This window comes from Bradysia coprophila, unplaced genomic scaffold (genome assembly GCF_014529535.1).
Source record: "Bradysia coprophila strain Holo2 unplaced genomic scaffold, BU_Bcop_v1 contig_138, whole genome shotgun sequence".
Lineage (NCBI taxonomy): Eukaryota > Metazoa > Arthropoda > Insecta > Diptera > Sciaridae > Bradysia > Bradysia coprophila.
In genome coordinates, this window is record NW_023503409.1 from 7,883,107 (window position 1) to 7,909,366 (window position 26,260).

Sequence of the window (26,260 nt, forward strand, 5' to 3'; positions counted from 1 at the left end):
TTTTTTATCGAACAGCTGGAAATATTGCTTAAACAATAGAGAAGACAGGTTTAATCATTGCATCGCGATACACTGTCCGTTCGATCAAGATTTATATGATCTGTCCAATTAGTACGTAAATGAATACTGTGCGTCGATCAAATAAATTATAATTTTAATTGTAAATGCCTTCGACTTTCCTATATAAAGCTTTACCTTAGCAACATATACATAAATTAGACTTTGATACGTTGTTAATCTCAAGGAATTTCTGTAGTAACAAAATGTTGCGCTAGACATATCTAGTTCAGAAATTTCCTACACAGCTGACGAGATTTCAATAACAAGATTTGATAATAAATTATTTCTGAAAATGAAATATTCGAACATTTCAATGCAATTTCTGCATTCAAATCGACAACTTACGATAAAACCGCTTGAACATTTTTATATCGGAACCAGTAGTGCGCCCAACCTAACTGCAAAGTCTATTTTATTTTGTATAAAAAATGATAAATAATTAGCGGTGTAAGACTCATTCGGTTGTGTGTAGCAAATCGAAAAAAAAAAATGTTTTATATCTATCGCCCGAACTACGAAAGCTATCTTAAGAATTCATAAAGATATTAAAGTAAAGTTTTGTTAACTGGAACCGAATTGTATATCGTTTGTCGTCGATATAACCATTACAAATAAAATGTTGTTGCTTTCAAGTATATTTATATGTTTTAAACAACAATGAATAGTGAACGTCCTTGCACGTAAATAAAATTACATATTAAATGCACTTTTACTTAATATACCTAGCTCAATTATTTCGGTTTCTTATTATAAACTGTACCACAATGTTTATACAATGAGTGAGTGAATGAAATTGAATGGTGTATAACTGAAATATATCATGCGAGAATTTTATGCTCTGTAAAGCAGACCGTGTCTTGAGAATTTATAATATTGCAGTTTATGTTTATAAGCATAATATTTATGTGTATATGTAACTTATAGCGTAGATATATTTAATTTCATTTTTCTTCAAAAAAAATTATTATTTTTTTGTTGATGTTTTGTTTATATATTATAAATATTCAGGCATGTTACGTACACCTTGTGTTCTCTACTATATAGATATTGGTTAATTTAACTATCTAAGTGGCAGACAGAAATGGATTAGAAACGCATGCGTCATAAAGAGAGGTCTACACTTTCTTTGTGAGGTTATTGATAAAAATTGATTTTGACCAGAAAATTGAAAAAGAAAATTTCAACTAAAAATTTCTTAGAATGTTGAACTGTGTCTAGATATCAGATTCATGGAATAGTACCTTCTTCCAATAAGCTTGAAATTGTATTAAGAAGTTAAATAGTTTCTTCCAGCTTATTTTACCATTCGATGGTTATCTTTGGTTTTAAAATAATAAACATATGGACTCTTAGGGAGTCGTAACTGGAGAATTTGATTACTGTCGAGAATTCCAAACATTTGTTAGAATGCAGAACTCGTAACTGCTAAAAATGATGATCTGGAAGACACATAGCTCTCCAGAATGGAAATGGTGCCAGCCGAAAACTAACAGCTAGATACCCGTACCGTGTCCATAAACTTTATGAACTCTAGAAATGAAACATATTTTTCTCATATTTTCAATTCGAGTTGGCAAATTAGAAATTCAATTTAATGTAAAGCGATACCGTACGATTTGATCAGGTACATTTACTATAATTATTATAAATCGTAATAGTTCGTCCCAGATCCACAATTTTATAGAGTAATTTGACCATTCATCGTTGCATCTGTTACATTTTTGTTTGAAATAAAATCTTTTACTTCATTAGTTAAACACACAAATGGCTTTATAAGGAAAGCACAGCAGAAGATCATTGTCTATTTGTGTCGTCATTATTGATAACAGATGAACCCAAAAACCTGGTCAATTTTATTCGTATGTTTATCAGACACTTCAACTTTTGAGTCTACCACGGTAAAGTCTTCTAGAAGCGGCTCTGTTAGTCAGCAATACGTCACCAAATAAAATATTTTGAATCACAACTTTATTCTTAATTTAAATTCCGCATTTTATTCTCCAAAGTCCCAAGTAACTTAATATTAAATATTCTTTCGATAATAATTTTAAAAAGATGATTATCTACAAAAAAACGTGCGGTTTCACATTCGATTCAAATTTTTATTTTTTTTATTCAAATGAGGATCTTATGACCGGTTAAATATTTCAGAGTTCTTTTTTCGAGTCAAAATCTTACAATCGCACTTACCGAAACGCCAATTTTAGCACTTCATTTTTTTAAATGTTTAATTGCATTTTCATTAGGAATACCTACCTACACACACATAAGTATAACACTTGATTGTCTGAACAATGTAATGTATGAAATGTGCTATAAAGATCGAGACAAAATTGTCGGTAAGTATTTAAACCGACAATATTGTCTCGATTCGAAGTAGTTATTATGAAGAAATTAATAAATCGGAGACGTACAAGGAGTTACAAAATCATTAATAAATCAATTTGTCGTTATTATTAAAACAAATCCGTTTTTGATCAGAATATTTCGAATTTTTGTACTAAAACATTTCAGTGAAATGATTTCACCGTATTTTTCAACGAAGAGTATAGCAATGTTGTTACGCACTACACCGCAAACGTTATGCAAACAGATAAATGGAGTGAATTAGAGGACTCATCTATCAGAGCAAATATAGATGGGAAATGGATAGATAAAGGTGGAATATAGTTTAGTTTAGCAACGTCTTTGCCCGATACATTATGCTGGACAGGTACATTAATTGTTGTTCCCCCCTTCGATTTGCAATCTAAATTTACCAGAAATCAGTGACTTAAAATTTGTTTAATTATTAATCGGCTAACATCCAGTAAAAAACAATTTTTGATGAAACCATCCTTACTAAGGATTCCTTAGCAGCGAAAGATTTTGTACTGTTTCAATGAATGAAGTGATTATCCGCTGATCATTTTTAAATGACATCGCCGTGTTAATAAAGACTTCATAGCTTTCAACCATTCAGATGTTATATGAGTGGTATTTAGCAACTATCACTTTCTGTTGCTAACAGACAACTAGTAAACCTGCATGACCCTTCAAATATTGTGTCACATTATTGTAAGATTCAACACTGGTAATATAAGTGAATGACTCAATTCAATCGTCGACATCATTCTGTACTAGCTACAGTACGGTATATCGCTTTGAAGCAGGTTTCGCTTAAAATATATTTATAAATCCACAAATCTTATTGCAAAAAAAAGTTGTTTTCAAACATTATAAATAAGCGCACAAATAACTTGTAATATTTATTTTTCGAAATATTATTCGGTTTCGGTATTTATATTTCCAGAAAACATTTTAATTCTTTCATACAAAAAAGTTGTCCAAACGAATGATACTAAATTCGTTAAGCTGTTAAAGACAAACATTTTAATCGAATGGCATTAAAAATTATTTAATCGAATCGAAAATTGTGTTTGAAGCGAATTCCGGCACAAAAAAAAATAAATATTTTCAGATAAAATTACATGGTGTAACACCACCTGCCGTAACTCTGCTATCGTTTATATAAAATTGTGAATCTTCGCTAATAATTATTCAGCTCGTCTATTTATCGATTGATCTTTTTTTGAACGGACGATCGTAAACGGAGGTCATAAATCAGTTGTTTATTGTTTTTGCCTCTTCGCTGTGAAAGTAGAAATGTTTTTTTTACCTATCGATTTCTTGCGGCATCGCATAGGAAATCTCATCACTTTTCTTCGACATGGAGTCATAGCTCAACTCATCGTCAGGTTTTGAATTACCTTAAAAACTTGAATTACGCTAAAACGTTATTGAAACTAAGCAGCTGCAGGCTATGTGAAAAATCAGGACTGCTTTAGAAAAGAATGATTTGAATTTATTTAATTGTCATCCATTATGTCCACTCGGCGACCTCTTCGACTCCCTCGTTCTGCACCGATATATTATTGTATAATTAAACTGATCTCATCATAAGAATGTAATATTGGTAGGTTTAGTTTGTTTCTTTCCACACGTATTCCACCACATAGAAGTAGCGTTTGTCTTTACGTTTCTTCAATTCCACACGTACGTGTGAGTGAGACGACAATTTTTACGCTTCTTTTGTTGACAACATGTAGAACAATGTGGAACAACTAAAACTGTAGAATTCTAATCAATTACAAACTTTGATTGAGTTGACTTTAGGGATGGTTAATTTTGTTAAGAGCAATGGACTATTTGCAAATTTGTGCCTACATTTAGACGCAAAAAAACGTTTTCTTATCATTACTCTGAAACAAAATCTTTTTTTTGAAAAATAAAGCAAAAATGTGTTACTTTTAAAGGGAAAATTGGTTTGTGGGTGTTAAGCTTATCCCACTTGGAGAAACCTTTGCAGATTGTGTAAATTTATGTTATGTGCACAGGTTTCTCCAAGTCGGTTAAGCTATCACCCACAAACCAATTTTCCTTTTAAAAGTAACACATTTTTGCGTGCTTTAATGGTTTTACTTTTTCAAAAAAAAGATTTTGGATCAGAGTAATCATCAAACCAATCTTTTTCCGCCCTAATGTAGGCTAAAAATTTGCAAAGGGTCCATTGCTCTTAACTGGATCTGTATCCTCTTTTATTGAATTCATTTAAAAAAAAAAAAACAAATCAAGTAAACGGGTGAAAACGTATTCAAGATCGGAGATACCACTTCATCCACGTGCCTGATCGCGCCTGAATTCAAATAAAAAACAAACAAAAATTTAACGTGGGGATATTACCTACAATTTATTCGTTTTCCTATTATTAAAAATTGACCCCAAAAGTCAATAAAGAAAGAATTTGAAGCCACATCGCTTGATTTTTGTTTATCAACTGCATCGTCTCACAGAATCTATCTAAAATGGTTTCGTGTGTCTTTAAGTGTTTTTCATTGAACTGTGTCAACACTTCATCTTAAAAAATTCATTTTTTTCCTTCTGCAAGGCAAACACGACGAGATATATCGCAACATATAATATGCAAATCAGTTGGCTAGAATAACCGAACACAGTTTTTTTTTAAGGTGACAAAATATTGGAGCACCATAATGTCGTTCTTGTTAACAAAATAATATTTGATTTTGAATGAAGTACGAAGTGTATAAATTTGTAGAAATTTTTATATCAACAGTAGAAGCCGCATGTATATATGAAATTGATGAATTGTTGATTTTTTTAGCAGATTACGTGTGTTGTATTAACCTTCTCAGTAAAAAAAGACAGTAAAAATTGGCGGTTTTTAAAATTTGAAAACTTGATTTGACTTTGGCCTACATAGAAATTGATTAAAATAATTTTTTTTGTATCACGAGACAAAAAAAGGGTACAATTTTCGTTTCCTATTAATTTTATCCGTTCAAATGAATGTCATATTAAATTATGAAACCTATTTTGTGTAACAAACAAAAAATGGTTCCATAGAAACGCGTTACTCCAAAGAATGTTGAAGCGGAAGCAATATTTTCGAAAATTATGCCCCAAAAAGATGGTAAAATGTAAAATTTTAAATTTTAAGTCATAGAGGCTAGGCAAGAGACCGGCACATTGAAAGTGAATGAAGTTACGATCGTGCTTAAGAGAATACAATAAAACTGCTGATTCATAGCCTATCGCCTATATAAGTGGAAGCGAATCTTATGTTTCGCAACCGAACCATTCAAACAATTAAAGATCAGCCCCCTTAAGGTAAAGTAACAAATAAAATTATCTTGAATGAGATTCTGACTTTTACGACACCTTATAAATTGTAGTGCAATGGGCTGTGTGCGGGTATTATAATGGAGGAGAAAAGAGAATATAAGTATAAATTAATAATATTAAGTGGTATTGCTTGAAAGTGTACTCAATCTCTGGTATGTGCATGCATTCGAACAACATTATTTCCTACATTTTCATTCCTTCAAAACGAAATACTTGCATAATCAAACTCAATTTTGAAGTGCATAATAAATACTTTACGATAAAAAATAAAGACAAAAAAAAATATTGTTAACATTCTGCTATACTTATAATAACTTATGGGATTGGATATGGTCTAGTTGTTCTCGTATTTCGCTCATGTTGTGATCTTATAAATACACACTTTTGAATGGGTGTTATTTAAATTTATTATAATTTCCTTATGCACTGAAGAGTAGAATAAGTGAAATTGTAATAAATATGCTCAATAATATGCCCTCTCTATATCTGTTTCTTTGCGAAGTGTTATAAGTACAAGAAAAATGGGCAATGAAACGAAACCATTAAATAAAAACCGAATGGATATTCAAATGTAACAACCACAAAACGAAAATTATAACCAAATGCACTATTTTGCTTCACGTATATGAGACTTCGATAATAACGTGAAAATTAAATAATTATTGACACTATGGTCACAATATAATGCCATGGAACCGCATAAATCACGTCAACGTTTCTATATTGGATCCGACTATGTTTCGATGTTAAATATCGTAAATCCGTACATGGATGCGTGCAACAGCTTAAAGTGACAACGTGAATCTATTCGGGAGATATCTTAATCTATCATGAATATTCAAACGGTGTGTTGCCTCTAGAATTACACTAATTTTAAATTTAAATTTTTCTAAATTATTTTCACGAAATGGTAACAATTTTTTATTTTAATTAAAATATCTATCACATAGTTGTATACGGTAGCTTAAACGCACCATAAACGACAGATTTCTTGTGTCTGTTTCCTGATAGGTGTGATAACTTGTTGCTATAATAGATTTTACGGACAAATAAGCGAGAGACATGTTTAAAATTTTATAAAACACGTAATCGCTGCTCAATGCTTGTAGATACTTGTGTTTCGTTTAAAGTAAAAGTTGTACAGAGCGTTGTTTTCAGAAAGACGTGTACAGTTGAACCCGTTGGCTAAATACGTGCTTTGTGCACAATGATCATTTTAATTGATAATCTTTAATCAGAGCACTTGATGTTATGTAGCCTATATATAGAGTTACACCTATTCATTGTGTAACACAGAAACATAACATTTTATGTTACACATATACTTACCGCAATTTAATGTAATACAAATTTGCTCTGTGATTTTATAACAAAAAAACATAAATTTACTTTTCCTCTAGTCATTGCAGATAATGATGACACAAATGTTTACAACAATTAATTGATTAACCTATTGCTACATCGTTTGCTTTGCGATTAATTTTACGACATGTAGGCAGCGCCACTTAACATTCCACTTAATAAGTAGTTCATTCTTTTGTTTTACATTGTTCTCGTGTCTGCTGTATCGTAACCGTAACAAAATTGAATATCTTGAAATTTGTCAACTAAGTAGAATTTATTAGACTTTTCGGCATTTTTCGCTTTAATTCCAAATGGGTAGGACACGAATTCAATCCAATTCACTCCATTCATTCACTTTTAATTTTAATTATGGTGCGAAAGTCACGAAAATAATTTTGGAAAACTGTCAAAATTTAGAAAAACTTAAGAAAATCTGCAAAAATTAAGCAAAATTAATGCAATTCGGTGTAATTTTGATGCTGGAATGAATGAATTAGTGTTAATCAAATATTTATCGAGATTTCCTTGAGCTGTTTTACCAGCTGATCCACTTACACAAACACACTCCTTATGCATATGTACACTATTGATGACGACACGGATTATATACTCGTACGCACGTGTGTAGCAGTGTTAAACAGTAAAAACAGCAATGCGTTTGCATGAGTGGTCCAGTGGGTAAAACAGCTGATGAAAATCTCAATGCGAATTTGGTTGACATCAACTGTATTTATGTGGTTATTGAACTTTTCCAATACAAATAGATAGGAAACATGTTCATCAAACATGAAAGTTCACCAGAAAAATGAGGAGAATCATAGGACCGATTGACTATAGTCGCTACATGTACACTAACTACTTCAAATTAATACGACGATGTACATTGAAGCCCATATGTATGTAGACTGGTTAAATTAATGAATTCCAAAATAGTCAAAAACATATTCAAGCAGGAAAGACTCTGACTTCTAATTGATAAATTATAGCTGAAAGAAAGTTTGTTCACTAAAACACGATAATTTTGCCGTTGAGAAAGTCTTTCGTTAACAAAATTTAGTTATGGATTATTTGTAATTTGCAATGACATCCAATCGGTATGCCGTTAATAATTTCGAAAATATTCACTTATGACAATTTTTCAATCTTTTTTTTTAAATAAAATATTTTTAACAAACATATGGCTGAGAAACCGACTCGCTGAAATATCGTTGATTAATTTATCAATAAGATAGTTGAAGCGTAAACATAAAGAAATCATTATAAACTATCGCGTGCATGGTGTATACGCTTTGAATGGAAATTGAAATGAAGCATGCGATGGAACACAAAAACACATCGCAAGAAGAAGAAGAAGAAATGATAATTTATTGTGAACAAATTGAAAATGAAAATAACAATACGCTAACTGCCTACTTACTATTTTCATTATAGAGTACACACTTAAGCAAATAAACACTTATCTACTCCAACGAATATCTTGACTTTAAAAATTTCTCTTTTTTTCCGAAGCGTTTTTAATCACGGGTTTTTATGCCCACAAGAGAAATATTTCATTTTTTACGTCTTCTTTGCATAGACATCATTTTGTAATATAATCAAGAGTGTTAATGAAAGTCTTTCTCGGTTTCATCACACCCATTTCATTCATTTCATTTCCCATTCTCATAACACCGAAAAAAATTCACTTTTTATCTTGTAGAAGGTACATTATACCTATACAGTGAATGAATGGCTGAAACAGCATCCAAATTTCGTTTATGTTTTTTATGCAAAAATTATTAATCTCAACAATAAATCAGAGTATGGATGGTGCAGTGCATAGCATAAATGTATAAACATGGGATACGATTTTTCTTTCCTTCTTGTTTCCTTCTTTCTTTTTCAAATTATTTTGTGTGTGAAGCCAACGAAAAGAAACTTCCTTATCAGAGAAAATATGAGTCCATTGCCCTCTCTTTCGCATCTGCTGATTATCTTTGAACCAGAAATTCATTTCGTGGACTCAGAGGTGGTATAATCGTTATATGTATGTTTAACACCCTTTAACGAGAATTATTTGACAGCTTTGTTAATAAATCAACTTCGGTCGTACAGGTATGAAGCGTGAAAGAGATTTGAGAGAATTTAGCACATTTATCATAATCATTTTTTTTGAAATGTACCGTTGTTGGGAAAAAAAGAAGAGTTTTGTTGTCATGGGAGTGCAGCTCGGCTTTGAATTGAATGAATGCTCATACTGGTTTGTTGTGATTTTTTTTGAAGTTTCTCTTTATTATTACAAATCTGACGGATGAGGGCATTTGTGAGACATGAAAATAATTTCGGAAACCTTTGATCGTAAAGTTCCAATGCCTTTTTCAATTAGTGTATGTACAGTAAGTACAAAAGATAAACGCTAGTCAGATTGCCTCGCTTGAAGAGAATTCAATTAAGTCACCATCCGGAAGATCGTTGACCCTTTTTGATGCTTTTGTTTAAGTTCTTAGACTACCTACCCGCCCTTGTAAACGTAAAAAAATTCCAGAGACTATTTTTGGAATAACTTTTTGTGCGAAATATTTTCTAAAAATGGTCCCTGCAATTTTCGGAGTCCATCCCCTGTATAAGAATTAGAAAGCGACACACACACTTTAATTCTCTTTATCGAAGTTATGGGTTTTGTGGACTGTCTCTAAAAATTCTGTGAAACCAGAGGGTATTCGTTATTGGTAGCAACCTAACTACATTGATTAAGGTGGTAAAAATGCATGTTCCATGTAAAATTAGAAATTAGTCAATAGTGCATGATTCTATAAACAAAGGAATAATGTGGTATTTTAACAGCGTCAAAAAGAAGTTTGTTTGCTAGAGAGGGTATTGGTGAAATCACTGATCGTTTATGTTGAATATTGTGCTTTGCTTTACTTCTTTGAAGGTTTATGATCAAGTTGATCATGTAGATTGTCTAGATTTCAGACAAGCAATAGTTTTGTTGCAACGAGAAATGTACAAAATATATCGACATGATGCATTCATATACCATACAATACACGTGTTATTCACTTCACTCTTTTACCAAGTCAGGTTGAACCGTACAAAAGCGTAATAATCTGACATAATAAGAAGCAGTAACGAAACTGCTCCACGCAACATAAATTATTCGTATACACCACGAGTATAATACTTCTCGAATATAAATTGTATAAAATAACAATTCACTTTCACTGATTAGCACTGCCAGTTTAATTGCTTGAATGAAAACCCGTTTGCGCAAATATGTCTGCGATTTTTGAAAATAATTTACATATTTTTCGAAAAGAACCATAAAATACACACAAAATGGTGCATTGTACAAAGTAAACATTTAAAATGATCGAGTTAAAGAGCTCGCATAATTGTAAAATCACTACAAAATTTAACAATTTACTTTTATTGTTATTGTTATGTTGCCGTTGCGTATAACAACCGTATATACAGTTTGTTTCTTCATTTACGTTTACGACCAATATTCAGTGACTAAGTGGAAGGAGTTAGTGGATGAATTTCTTGTGATTATTTTTCGTTTTCGTTCATTTAATTAACTTTTCAGGGTTCTTGCAACGTAGAAGGCGGAAGACTTTACTCGTGTAATTTCGAAGTTATTGGTACTTGTTTAAGAAAATTACAAAATAATGATAAACTGCAATGAAATGGGAAGATAATTCTCATTTGATATCTTGATTAACAAGATTCGTTGAGATGATGAGTCTGGGAACACAGATTCCTATTTAGTTCAGCCTTTTTCAGATAAAAAATGTTTAAAAACAATCCGCATATTATACACCTGCTTCCTAGCATTACCGGATAAATGTCAGTAAAATACCGATGGATTTGATTGTTAGTTATTTCATGCTGAACTTGCTTGACTGCAAAATCGTTCTCATGTCGTTGTTTTTTCGGGCATTATTATGTTATCATTCTGTTCGCAAATTCATCAAATTATCTCGGTAAATTATATTATTAAAATAATGGCCCATGGATATTTAAAGTATTTTCGGTGAAAACAAGGATTTTCGACATAATTCTTGTAAAATCTGATAAGAAAATTGTTATTAATTTCATCGCACATTTTTAAGTGGTTTCAAGTGATAGAATTTTAAAACAAAAAAGAGAAAAACAACTCAATGTTACGTGTTCAACATGACCGAAGAAAAAAGTTTTTAAGATTGAGGATGTTTTACGGTTGATTTAATACATAAAAAGAAACAGTTCAAGAACCTCAGCCAGGATATCAAGATGAGTGATATACCTGGTATAACAAGCCAGTAACAACTCTACAAATGACTTTTCTAACTTTCTTAAAAGTTTTCTTAATTCTCAACGACTTTTATTTTACAAACAATCTTGAAGAATATCATTTCTAAAGGTGACAAGGTCAATTAGAATATTAGTAGTCTGTAAATTGAGCAATCGCATATCGCCTCAATAAAACGTGATAATCATTTACGATCACAAGCAAACATAATTTAAATGGAAATATTTTCTGCAAACATTATGTCATAGAAGCTTTGGTCACACTTTCACATTATTCTTTATCACCACTTCTAGCGGAGAATTAAGCCTAGATACTTGTTAGTTCAGAGTAAGTTCGGTTAAAATAAAAGCTGACCCGGAGATCCTGTCTTTAACTAAGGCAAAAAAATTATATTTTGAGATTGAGGGAATGATCTACATTTGAACCTTTTTAAATGAACAACCACATATTTGACAGGGTCGTACTCCTAATACGTTTTTTATGAACGGTCTCTTGAATTTAATTTTTTTTAGAGATTCAGTACAGTACGTCAGCAAAACTTAGACATAAATTTGCTTCAGCCGTTTCCCAGCAGGTCCACTCATGCAACTAAAACTCACACTAAAACGGCGAACAACTATCTCACCCAAACAAAGACATATGAGTGGATCAGCTGAAAAACAGCTGAAACAAATTCATGCCTACATTTCACTGACGTTGACTGTATACCGTTATGCGTTATTTGTGTAGAACGGTGATTTGCTTATCGATTAAACATAACTTGTTATTTGTTTCTAGTGTGTCCATTAGTGACCTGTTGTTGTTTTATATCTTAGGTAATTGAGTTAAATTAATCCAAAAAATTCCTAAACATACATAAGCAGCATAAGTCCGAGTTACATTCTCAGTCGACCCAGTTATTAACTACTCGCAAAATGAGCAATGAACACTTGTACAATTTTCGAGCGTCATCGAATTTGATTGGAAACTAAACAATTTACAATAATAATATTGACCTCTGGTGAAACAATACATTCGCTTTAAACATATCAAACTTTAATAACTTCTTCGGAGGTCACAATCACATAATAATTATAATAACACAAAAATACGCAAAAACCGAATACATTAATAATGAAATTAACATGAAAATAAGAACAATTATTATTGAAATGTTATGTTGTAACACTTTCATGGCAATAATGTCTCATCTTTATTGCTTCCGATTTGATTTAAAAACTATTATTTACTAATTTATTGTTCATTCTCTACGTGCCGGTATTATAAAATTTAATGATGCATCGCAAAAGGAGAGGTATAATATGTGAAGAATTGAAAGAAGAAGAAAAAACGAACAGGAAAATGTTCTGATAGAAAACGTCGAACAATACATTGAAAAGCCTTGATTTTTTCTCACCTAAAAGTACGTACGCAATAAATTAAGTTCCAGTTTATTTCACCGTTTGTATCTATATAACGACAAAAGATGGAAAGAAGGAAATTGCATTTACAAACGAACTAAACTTAAAGTTGAACGAATTGAAAATTTATTCAAGTCTCAAATTTTCGCGTTTACAGTTGCCACAATTGATAGCAAATCGATCATTTTTGATGTATTGCAACTGGTACAACGTTGGTCCTTTATCCAATAAACTTAACGAAAATTTTTACGAACATCCAAATCACTACAACAAAACAATTACCAACGTAGAAAATGCACATTTCCTCCAGATATGCGCAGGTTAAGTAACATTTCCGTGAACTTGTTATGAATTTAAATTGCGGGTTAGTAACATCAAATTGATGAGTATGATATCACTTTACGTTATGAAGGTATCGAATATGCAATTTGAAAGACTTTCCATGCAATGCATCGATGATATTAGCGTTTACGCAATGCATATACGGACGGTATGCGAATGGGATGGTACGAGAAAATGTCAGAAAATTATTTTTTTTACCTTTACCAATCGAACTATGAAAAGGGAAGCGAGTTATGTATTTAACATTTAGTTGTTGACCTCATACAAATGGCAAAAGAATCATAAGATCTATAACTTGGCCGAAGTGTTGAATACAAAATCTATTACTTCATAAGTTTTCGCAAAGGTTTTACTATAAAAGTGTTCTCTGACTGCGACCACATCGTTTATTTTTGATTTCATGCTCGACAGCAGATGATTATACGACCTGGGTGTTATTCTCAACTGAGTCTTTCACTCTTCAACGAAATAAAGGGACGTACAAATGTTAACACGAAACCAGTTAACATTTATGTGTGTGGCCATCGATTTGGGTCCTTTATACAATCTAAATATATCAAGCAAACTTGATGAGATTTTTACTTGATCACATACATTAAACGGTTTTTGTTTCGAAATCAAATTATTATTTATGCTGAAGTTGTTTTAATTGTGTGACGGAATAATTGATTTTATAAGGATTTATTTATGGCAACCTTTCGAGACGTTTGATTGAATTTTTATGGTGCTATTAAATCGTAAAATATATTATCTCAATTTAATGGAATGTTTTCGGGTAAAAATGCATCAAATTCATCGGAATTTCATTGAGGTTGTAAAAGATTGTGTTTGATGAAACTCATTTCGCTTTCAGTGTATCATTATAATTGTTATTGTTGTGTATGTTTGCAGCGTTTTTCGGTCGATTCTATTCGAAAAAAAAAATGTAAATTGACAAACGTGCAATAAAATATTTTTAGGTTGTCCACATCACGGTAATTCAACAATTAATTAATCGGGCACACCACTTTTTCATTTGGAATAAAAAATCTTGCACAATAGTTCAATGAACATGCGTACATCGTGAACTCGAAAGGCTTGTCATAGTTTTATGATTATCTTCTTCTCTCTTGACGTTTATTTCTTACCCCCTTCTCTGCAAGTGAATTTTTTAATATTCGTTCAATTAACATTAACGTTGTCCATAAATTAAAGCGTAAGTGATCATTTACATGCAAAGTTATTCAATCTTATTTTGATTAGTCATTCAGGCGCATTCCACATAATAATCCCGCAAATGTAGCTGTTTATAATAAAAACGCTGTAAGCGTTACCCACGAATTCGGTTATATCAATAAAAATAATTATAACAAGGTCAATCACAAAAGTCTTGAGAAGGTCGCTGAAAATTTACCATACAATAAAAACAGCGAACGCTCTTAATTAATATTTAATTAGTTTTTTTGTTGTTGTTGTTGTTGGTCGTCTAACGAATAAAGTTGAAAAAACTGATGCATATATGCTAGAGCAAAAATCTATCAATCTTAATCGGGTAGGTTCAACCTTTTAATAAATTTTTATTAGGTTTTTTTTGGCTGTTTTTCTTCACAAAAATTACAAATAAGCGACCGGATAGTTAAGGCCGCCTGAAAAGATATTTGGAATTTTTTTGGCTTTTTTATATTCAGTGTAAGTTAGCAATTTGTTACGCGTTTATTGCTGTTTATTACTGCTGGTAAACAGCTATATTGCCATTTAATTGATAGTCATTATTCTCAATTTTAAAATATTCAAATTAATTTCAACTTTTTTTCCTTCAACATTTCATCAAGTTTGAGGAAGAGAAACCAAACACACAATTTATTTGCATGAGCGTTATACATATGACACTAATCAAACGATTTATTTTTTGACGGTTTTGTTTTTGTATAACGATCCTAACATACCAACCAGAACTGAGTATATTTATACCCAGAGGGTATTTTCTTTATGAATTTTATTGAATAATGAACAGATCCAACCTCCATCTAATATGTCATCAATAAAAATTACAGGGAAATAAACAATTTGAGGCTGAAATTGGTTTTTAATTGTCTTTTTAAAAGTCATGGACATACAGCACAATTATTCGATTTATTAAATCACCAAGCAAATTCGGTGCTTCGGACAAATTGAGTATTAATATAAAAATCGAAACAAGAAATTTTTTTATTAATATCATCATTGTGAACAGACACAATTTTGAAAATGAAACCAGAGAGCCCCAGAGGCAAGTGTGTGGTTAATAAATTAAGAATCGAGACGGATAATATTGCGGTCGATACTGGAAGTGGATGATGCAAAACACTTAGCTGTGTTGTTTTTTTCTCTCTCTTTTCAAATATAAATAAATAAAGTTATTAAATTGAAATTGACTTGATTGCAATTTATGCGGCGAATGCAATCATATAATATGTTTGGCCACAATTTACGGCATCGTGCAAAATACATTAAGTGATTTATTTCCATTTCAATTGTTTGCCTCTTCCTTTCTATTTGGACGATTATCATGGGCACTGCGTCCACTTAAAAGATTTCATGTGATTGTAAAAATCTCTCTATCACTGCATTCCCAAGCACCTTAGGACATATTCCTAAGTAAACATTTTCTTGACTTTCTCGAATATTACACGAAACTTCGTGATTTTTTCTCGAATTTTGGCGATTTCCCTAAATTTTGCAACTTTTCCAAATATTCCAAAGTTTTTCGTATTTTCGAAAGTTTCCTGATTTTTAGTAATTTTTCCTGAATTTTCGTAATTTTCCTGAATTTTTGCAATTTTAATGAAATTTTGGGATTTTACTGAACTTTTGCGATTTTCCTGAAATTTAGGAAGTTTCCTCAAGTTACACAATTTTACTGAATCTTCGAGATTTTCCTGAATTTTTCCGAATTTTTGCAATTTTCCTGCATTTTTACAATTTTTATTGATAATTTAAGAGTGATATCGCCAAATCTTCGAACAACTTTGGGACAAGAGGTCACGGATTCTATTGAGTTATAGCTCTTTCGATTCGTTGAACTGATGCGAGTAAAACGTAGTACTACGTTTGGTGGAATTTATTTTGTTGTCGACGATCGAGGTGGTGAAGTAAGGGTCTGCCAAAAAGGCCCAAAATCGTTTTCTCGCGATTAGTCGAGTAAAACAATTTTGCGAAAAAACTTTTTTAGCTAGCCCTGTAGGCCTTGAAGAGACGCACATTTTGAGTATACACACCACCAGGTCCATGTTCACCTGACGGTGATATTAATGACTTTAGATGAAAAAATAGGTGATTTTCCGAAGTACCTGAGCTTCTGCAGTGACACAAGTCCGTGACATGGTATGTATTGTGAGATAGCCTAGCCTCTGTAGCACCATAACATGCAAAAACATCCTTGGATAAGTTTCTCTGCAGAGGGTTGAAGCGACTTTAGTGGAAGTCCACCCCAAGTCGACTAAATTTTATCCCTTTCTTTCGTTTGTTTTTCGCTTTTTTGAGGTTTTTTGTGCGGCCATTCATTATTTATTGCTGATAAGAGTGAGATCAACTAAAATAAAGAATTTGTTGATGTATTCACGTGGTTCTTATACTCTTGGAACCCAAATTTCGATCTATTTGGACTATTTTCTATATAAAAGTGGGATATGAAGCATTTTTGGACTTTTTTTGTGGCTAGTCAATATTTATTTTCAATAAAATTGTTATTTAAAGTGAGGTAAACTAAAATAAAGAATTACTTGATATATCCACAAAAAACCACAAAAAAAGTCCAAAAATGCTTCATATCCCACTTTTATATAGAAAATAGTCCAAATAGATCGAAATTTGGGTTCCAAGAGTATAAGAACCACGTTAATACATCAACAAATTCTTATTTTAGTTGATCTCACTCTTATCAGCAGTAAATAATGAATGGCCGCACAAAAAACCTCAAAAAAGCGAAAAACAAACGAAAGAAAGGGATAAAATTTCGTCGACTTGGGGTGGACTTCCACTAAAGTCGCTTCAACCCTCTGCAGTGAAACTTATCCAAGGATGTTTTTGCATGTTATGGTGCTACAGAGGCTTATCTCACAATACATACCATGTCACGGGCTTGTGTCACTGCAGAAGCTCAGGTACTTCGGAAAATCATCTATTTTTTCATCTAGTCATTAATATCACCGTAAGGTGAACATGGACCTGGTGGTGTGTATACTCAAAATGTGCGTCTCTTCAAGGCCTACAGGGCTAGCTAAAAAAGTTTTTTCGCAAAATTGTTTTACTCGACTAATCGCGAGAAAACGATTTTGGGCCCCTTTTGGCAGACCCTTACTTCACTACCTCGATCGTCGACAACAAAATAAATTCCACCAAACATAGTACTAAGTTTTACTCGCATCAGTTCAACGAATCGAAAGTTTTATAACTCAATAAAATCCGTGACCCCTTGTCCCAAAATGTCTGATTTTGTTCGATGTTTTGGCGATATCACTCTTAAAGGCCTTATAACACCCTGACAACATTTATTCTTAATGAAATCAAACCCATTGACATTTAATTAGATTTGTAAACATGCAAACAGATCTCATCATTCGTTTCAGTTTCGTTCTTTTTACGTAATAACAAAATTGTCTTTTTTATGTTACAGGACCACATACAGGAAGTGCTAGATAAATGGACTCAAATCGATGACGAAATATGGGCGAAGGTTATTGTATTTGAAAGAAATCGTCGAGTGGCAAAAGCGTACGCTCGTGCACCAGTGTTAACAATAAATGGTTCAGATGATGGATTTGATGGAATGAGGTAAGCATCAGAAAATACATTTTGTATTTGTACACACGCTTTTGTTTAACAAAGAGGTTTATTGTCTTGTTTCGTTTGTTACATTTTATTCATTTCTCAAAAAAAATATTTTATCTTGACTTAAGGTTTAAATTTTTTTTTTTTTTTCTATTCAGCGAATAATTATATTACGGAATAAAATATTGTAAGACGTGACATAAAATTACAATCGCGCCAAAGATTAATTACGACTTTTTACCTGTGTAGACTTTACTCGCATGTTGTAATTTTAATCCGAAAACACCGTAAATATTTTCTATATAAATAATCACATTACTTACAACCGAACAATATTTATTGAGGCCCCGAATGTTTACACAATTCACTCCGTGTAACTGTGAATGAAGTCAACCGAATTGCACAAGATATGTAATTTGAACTGATTGCATTTAAAAGTTTTTTATTTTTATTTATATCAAACGAAACATAAGCTTAGCACGTGTACAATGTCATATGGCACAAACCTTATTATACATTATATTCTCTGTGTTTAGACCATTTAAGATTTTATTAATCGCAAATTGTGGTGTATCAGTGGTGAATGGGATTTCAAATTGAACGAATAATGGAAGCTTGAAATTTTCTATTAAGTTAAAGTTTTGGATTTATGTTTATGGAGCCCGCATTTTGTTGAAATAAGCAGTTAGTTATATAGCAATAACGTAGCTTTATTTAATGATATCCGTGTACGACAATAGAGGTCCACGCCTTGCATTAGCAAAGCAATAAAATTTAAAAAGCATTTAGTGTAATTGCAACTTACTGCACAGTCAGAACCTAACATTGCAAATCATCTAAAAACGCAATTAGCTTCAGTTGTTCGCAATATTGTTAAATTTTAATCCTAAAAATAGAACTCGAGTTAGACGTGTTGCCGATCAGACAATTTGTATATCGTCTTCCTATCTTGGAATTTCTGTCAAATGTATCATCACTTGTGTATTTAGTCAGAAGACAACCGTTTTATCAACATCGCAAATCTTAAGCTGAATAATTAATTATCGAAACTGTGAACATTTTTGAGTTGTTGTTATTTAAACATTCAAGATACGAAAGGATTACTCCGCCTAATTTCATTCAATATCATGCTAAATATTAAGCTTAATTATATACAGAACATTTTTAATCTGATATAATCGATCGCCGACCCAAACCTTGCACTCTCCATTCCATCGTCACTTTTGTTGTTTTTCGAATGGAGCAAAAAACGATAAACCCACGTCGGAATCTTCCAATAAGATCTTCAAAATATAGTCTCAACGATGTGTATCAGTTTCACAGTTACAGCATAATGAGAAAGGTTTTTTATGTAAGAGCAGTTTGCATTTTTAATTTTTGTTAATGGTCTTACAGCTGATAAGTGAGATAAGTGGAAAAAAAAATGACAAAATTACACAAGGAGACGTTATTCGCTTCTATAGAGTGAACATTTTCCACGGAAACTTAAACTGTTCCACAACGAATTTCTTATAGAGTTTAAGTAGTAGATTAGGTGTGTGGATTTCTAGGATCGTGGTGGAACCAATTATTGACATAGAATTTTGATAAACATTCCGATTCCGACTCTGGCGTCTTCAGGGGACATAGAAATGTCTCTAAAAATCAAACAGACAAGTAGAACCCAAACAACATTAGGTCAATTTAATGTACCTAGCACTAGCCATTTCGTGCAAAAATTCCGACTAGTTAGGCTAGGTAATCTAAAGGTTAACAATGTTTGGGTACAGAGATAATTGCAAAGAACAAAATTTATGTCAAGTCAACAAGGTTAATGCTCCTCTGTCTTCCTACAGCTGAAAACAATAACGTGTATTCCGTATACTATGCGAACACGTTTATCTTAAGATCTGATACGCAGTTTCACTAATTTAGTAAATTCACATTAAGCATTGATGTTTGTAAAAAAAAACAATGAATTTATCACCTCTTTACCTATGAAGAGCCTTGATTTTTTTCGCATATTAAAATCATTTTTTAATAAGCTTAACATGAGCATTGGGCTGCAAACAATTTCACAAAATTATATTTTGTCATTATTTTTAAATTATCATTGTCTAAATAGATGTGTTGTGTGTGGCTTCGATTGTCTGAATATAATTCAGAATTTTATATGCCTCCTTAAGTCATCAAGTATATTCATCCAATAACCACCATCAACATTATTGTACGCCTTTGTAGTTTTAACCAAATTTGACGACCAACTTTAATTTTGCTGTACTTCAAGTTGCTTGAATTAATTGATTTAAGAAGAATTCAATAACTGAAGATGTCTTACAAAAGGTACAAGAGATGTGGGTCAGGGATTGCTAACTACCAGCAAGATTCATTGGTAATGGATCTCAAATCGTCACGAAATGCAGTACCTCTGAATATTATACGTTTTCTGGCGGAAGTAATCGTATTCGAATTAAATAATGTATCGAAGAAGAAGTAAATTACACGCATAGTGTTGCAATATCCCTGGCGGTTAATATGAAATTATTGCCCTTCCCTAGAACCGTTACTCTTCAAGATTTCTAACTCGTTTCGCCAAAGTATTTAGAGATCGACCAGTATTTACCATGTCAGCTTAGAATTCTTCGCCTTCACAAAACCATTTGATATTTAATAAACGTATTACCGAGTTGATTCTTGTACCATTGTTAGCTTATTAACATTGATGCCATTAATTTAACATCATCACTGAATGGTAAACTGCATTTGTACCTAAAAAAAACGTGTACATCGTGTGTACTGAACATACATTATCTTCTTCGCTGTTGATTGATTCCATTAATATACAAATTCGAAAACACATTCTTGCATATCAATTTCAGCCAGCATGTAAAATATACCATTCTTTTTCAGTCGTGCATCAGTTCTAAATTCACTTTCAAATTGAAATTAAAAGAACAAAATCTGTCTGACTGCGGCTGTATTATATTCATCATAATAAAGACCTTCACTCGGCATGTAAATGAAGCAAATTTATTTTGACATTTAACGGATTTCAAGGTTGCAAATACATTGTCTTTCGTTTAATTAAAAAAATCTTCTTTGGATTTATACCTTCTTTTGTTGTTCATGTTTTATTTATCCGCACACTGAAATTCGTATATCTGATACATTATGGTGGGTGTTTTTGTGTAATTCTTTCATATAATTCCGCATGAATGATGCTACTTGACAATTAGTCTATATTAATAAGCAATTTAAGTGATACCCACTTGGGATTGGTTTCGGTTTATTTTTTGACTTATTCATCTTTGCGAATTTGAGATGAAGTCAATGTTTAGGCTGCAGCCATTACTTGTCATAAATCATGAACGTTAAGCAATGACCAAATTAGAATATTCTCCGGTCATTATTTTGTTTCCACAATCATTTCGCTTATTTAAGCATGATCGTTGCTAAAGTTCAGTGTCATTCTTTTTGGCTGTGTGGTAGGTGATCTGCAAAACGTTCTCGTTTGAAATGGTAATATTTGGATGGACAGTTTCTTTCCTATAGAAAATATTTGTCATAAAACAACAGCAAACCCAACAAATTACGACGGCCAGACTATAAAACGTTTGTATGCCATATCACTCGTAAATTCTACCTTTTTAGCCCTTAAAGGACTCCAATATAAGTTTTTACCTTTTCATTCTTTTTGTTCGTTCCACTCGCACTATTCGTTCTACTCTCGCTCTATTCGTTCCACTCGCTTTATTTGTTCTTCGTACATCGTTGAATTCAATCGTACGTGTGGAATGGAAGAGAGAGTCCTTCCTTCCAACTTTCTTCCATTCTTCCCGTACGATTCAGTGCAACGACTATACTTGCGTTTCATTTGTTGATATTTGGAATGATGTGGAATGATGTGGAACAAAGAGTACTCTTGGACGTCAAACAATAAAGTCTCAATTTCGATGATCGTGGTTGTATAAATCAATAAGATGTGTGACCCGCCATGGGAGTAATAGAAAATTATAAAAAGTCCATTGTTAAATAAGTCCCTGATTCTAGTGCGAATGAAACGTCAGTGCAATTTAAGTGTCAATTTGCTTTAGTTGTTTTTATAATGGGGACATAAAAAAATAATCATGAAAACTCATTCGGTTTTACCACTATAACGCGTGCTTGTAACTATTTCATCTGTAGAAAGACGTATATAAGTACTTTGGTTTGTATAAGTGGGACAGCTGAAGAAAATTGATGTCTAAATTTCACTGACGTCAACTGTAAACTAAATAGACAATATACCAGCTATGGATAATAATGTTGAATCTAGATAGTGATTCAAGTGGTTCTTCAATATAACAATCTTTCATACATGCGGTTATGTATTGAGACCATTTAAACCGAACAGTGAGAATAGAAATAAAAGTTCCTCTTCACTGTATTTGTAAGTTATTTTTGTCTTTACCTGATTTCAATTTAACAAATTAAATGACCAATGTAACTAAAAAAAATTGTTTTTGAGAACGTTATCCATACAACAAAGCAATTAACTGACATAGAATATAAATCGATTTAATTTAAAAAATTGATTTATTGAAAATTACTTCTCTGTTCACGTACAATAGATTAATAGATTTTCTTAAACAAAGACCCTGACCTGTGCTTCAATAATAACAATACAAAACAGTAGATAAAGGTGATAGGTTAAATTTTGGCTGAAACAAAAACCGAGTGCCAAAAAAGTTTGTAATTAATTGTTTCGAGTAGGAGATAAGAATGATTTCTTGCCTATTAATAGAGAATATTTTTTTGTTTAAATCTCCGTAAAAATTCCTGTATTCTCTACAACAAGAAACAAAATATCGTATGACCGCATTGCCCGCGTCGGAATCATGTTTTATTCAACAACAACATCTGATAATTAAAAAATATTTCGAAGATGTTTTCTTGTAAATGTATTTTTACACACAATTTTTAGACAATAATTCTTTTTGTATATTTTGTACAATGATTTAATCACTCGCTGATATGGCAGACTCGTGTAAATGTAATTATACGAAAAAAATTTATTTTCGTATTATGATTAAATGGATATAAAAAGATGAGATATAACTGGATTTTGTCTTGGCTAAGAAAAAAAAACTTCTTTAAAATGTCATAAATTTGATTTGAACTTTATAAATGTTAGAGGCGAATATATCGCTAAAGATGTTGTCATCATTAAATAATAGCGATAAATAACTGCGTCTTTTCTTGTATTATAATGCTTAGTCATACAATATATTTGTTTATACGCCGCGTTTTTGCTAATTTCATTTCATTTATTGATTGAAATAAATCATCGCGATCGATTGGTTATTCATCGATAGCCAGATCTGTTTGTTAAAACTTTATTATTACACAATGAACGTATATACTAATTGTGTGTAAATATTTATAATCTCTAATATTGACCGAATGTCATTTCGAAGAGTGTTGCTATACCATTTGATTTTCCTTTTACACCGCAAACCTATTATTGTACATGCACCAGAGAATATTGTCTTAAGTTCAATACAGCGCGAAATACAGCACTATTACATCAATGTAAATATTTTATATGCTCTACTTACGGTCTGTTGTTGTGTCTTTTTTTTTTCTTCTTTACTATTTGTTTTTGTTTTCAATTGGACTTTCAATTCAGTTTCGCTTTAGTTTATTTTTTCTCGAAAAGTATAAGAAAATATTTCGAATGTTCCACATTACACAAAATCTGTTGTACACGAGACAAGGCCGTCCACTTTCCGGATTATATTCAATGCTGTAATTATACTTTGCACAGAGGTGTATACCGTACGTACACACAGCCTCTTTGCCTCTCTTTATATGAAGTTTTTTTTTCGATTCGAAAATTGCTGCATAATGTGTTTAATAAATGCAAATGAATTAAATACATTACGATTTCATTGCAAACGCGCGTTTAATCAATATTTAAATGGCACTATATTGTCGTAGAAGATTGTCAATAATGTAATCTGTCGATATTTGCGCGATGTTACATGTGTTTCAATTAACCACGTACATTCATTTTGTTTGTACAATGAAAGGTGAAACGATTGTAATCATAAATTGAAACCATCGGGAATGTTGGACATGGACAAGTTTCGATCGATTATATCAGTTATTCAGAAGCTTATCTAATCTATTCAACAAGAGAAAAGTTCACCCGAGAAAATGCAATTTCAAACTTTTTTTTCCAAGGAAAACATCGTTTTTTACAACAAAGGCTGCCGACGTTATAGTGTAGGAAAGAAAATGGCTATTTTCTCGCCTGCTGTGTCAAAATGATATTTCTAATGTGCGAGGTGTCATTACAATAATTTTCTCTTCTCAAAAGGCCATGAGAAAATGATCTTTCTTTAACGCCTTGTCTGATGACAGTTCGGGGTCTCTTGTTTTGACAGGGTAGAAAATAGTAATTTTCTACCCTAAACTGTCACTTTTCTTTTTGTTTTAAAAGAAATGAAACAAATTGATGTTTTCGTATCGTGGAGAAAAACGATGTGTGCAGCTCTGGAAGAAAACTTCAACTCGAGCGATTCGCGTCACTCGCTCCTTTCTGGACATAGTGCGGTTATCTTCTTGAAACAAAAGAAATTCTTTTGCAGGACAGTCTCATCAACAAAAAGCAACATAAGAAAGTTGCCGATACAATGAAAATTTAAATTTAACAAACTTGGGTATAAGCAATTATAATGCATGACTGGACGTGGACCCCAACTCACAACTGTTCTGAACGATTTCTTGTTTAAAATTACTTTTGTCCTTCAGTAACTTTCCCATTTTTACTCATTAATAAACTTTCTTGACCTTTAAGACACATTCTCTGTTATGTAGAGATTAGCCATTAAACCGCTCTTTCGCCTAATTACAGTCACTATATCACTGCTTGTGGTGTAAAGAACTTGCTAATCGTTTCTCTCCTTACGACTGTCAGCGTGAGAGTACTATTCTGATGATCGTAATCAGTTCCACATAATTTTCTATTTTTTTTTTGACCACATTCATTCCATATGAACGAATATCAGCAAGATATATCCAGATGAAATCGATTTTCGAAACTTAACTGACATAACAATAACATCTTGTTATTATTCAACAATTTTCAACTTTTAAAGAGAATCATAAATCTTCACCGCGAAGAAGACGAAAATTGAAAGTAATTCTAATATACACAACAACAAAGAAGAACAAAGCGAAACACTTGTGGCATTGCTTTTCTCTCTATGGGTCGTGAGCTTGATAATGATTTATCATTTTACTTTGTGCAGAGCGATTGCATTATTGCAAGAGATCAACCATTTTCGCGATGCTAATTTATTGCAGCTTCTGTTCAAATCATCACATTTTCATCTCATTAGACCAATGAGTTTAATTGCGGTGCATTTTTGATTGAACTAAGATTTGATGCTGATTCGGAAAACAATATGATAGAAATGCAATGGTTTTATGACTTGCACTTTTGCTTTGAAAATTTTCATTTTATTATGAGGTCCAACTATTGAATCGTATCGTTTATTAAAACATTTTCTTATTTTGCTACTTTCAGAATCGGGCTTAGCGGCTTTGACAATCCCCTGAGAGATCCAAAAACTGACGAACTTAAACGCCATGTCGGACAAGTAAGTATTGATTTTATAGACGAAAATTGTCGTTTCATATTTTTTCAAAGAGGATGTCGGTACAACGTTTATCTATATTTCAACTCATAAATGTAGTGTCAGTGTCAAAGTACTAATATATTCATAACGTGGGAAAGCTCAGCTTGGGAAAGCGTTGTTCTGGTGGTGTTGATCAAGGTGCCGAGCCTCAAAGAGCTCACAAATCGTTTTCATTCAGTGCTATGTATAAGAACGTAGCTCGCCGCACCCCCAGGAATTCGTTTTCTGTCAATGACATCTGTCAATGACATGTCGGAGGTGCTCATCTTCGACTCGAGCTGCAAGCATTCGTCAAAATAAAATTCTCCAAACAAACCAGTAGATTCTTAATCTAATGATGAAGGCACGAAGATGTGCTTTTAATCTAATGATGAAGGCACGAAGATGTGCTTAAAACATGCAAAGTATGTACTTCGACTCATTTAGCATGTTAAAATAAACAAAGAGAAAAGAAGTATTCCCGGTCGAGTTCATTCATCCCGAATGGATATGTGCGATGTTTTTATTTTACTGATGGCTACAACATCTGTTAATGACAACGACAACTTAACTAAATATCGTGGTCCAGCTAAAGTCGTCTTTTATAGGAAAATACATGTTAAAACAGAAGAAAGTAAAAGAATTTATTTCAATCAGTTGAAAATAGTCACATCAAATTTAGTAATATATTCGATAACTGTTATGTTATCAATATGTTTTTGCCGTCT

General features: G+C 32.2%; 1 protein-coding gene across 5 annotated transcripts in view; it reads left to right on the forward strand.

The window, feature by feature from the left end:
* LOC119073854 overlaps positions 1-26,260 on the forward strand; it is a 97,783-nt gene that overhangs the window by 56,230 nt on the left and 15,293 nt on the right. For all 5 annotated transcript variants that reach the window (XM_037179717.1, XM_037179714.1, XM_037179711.1 and 2 more), the window contains 2 exons: positions 17,735-17,892; positions 25,442-25,514. In XM_037179717.1, the coding sequence (XP_037035612.1) occupies positions 17,735-17,892; positions 25,442-25,514 (231 nt within the window). The remainder of the gene's footprint in view (positions 1-17,734; positions 17,893-25,441; positions 25,515-26,260) is intronic.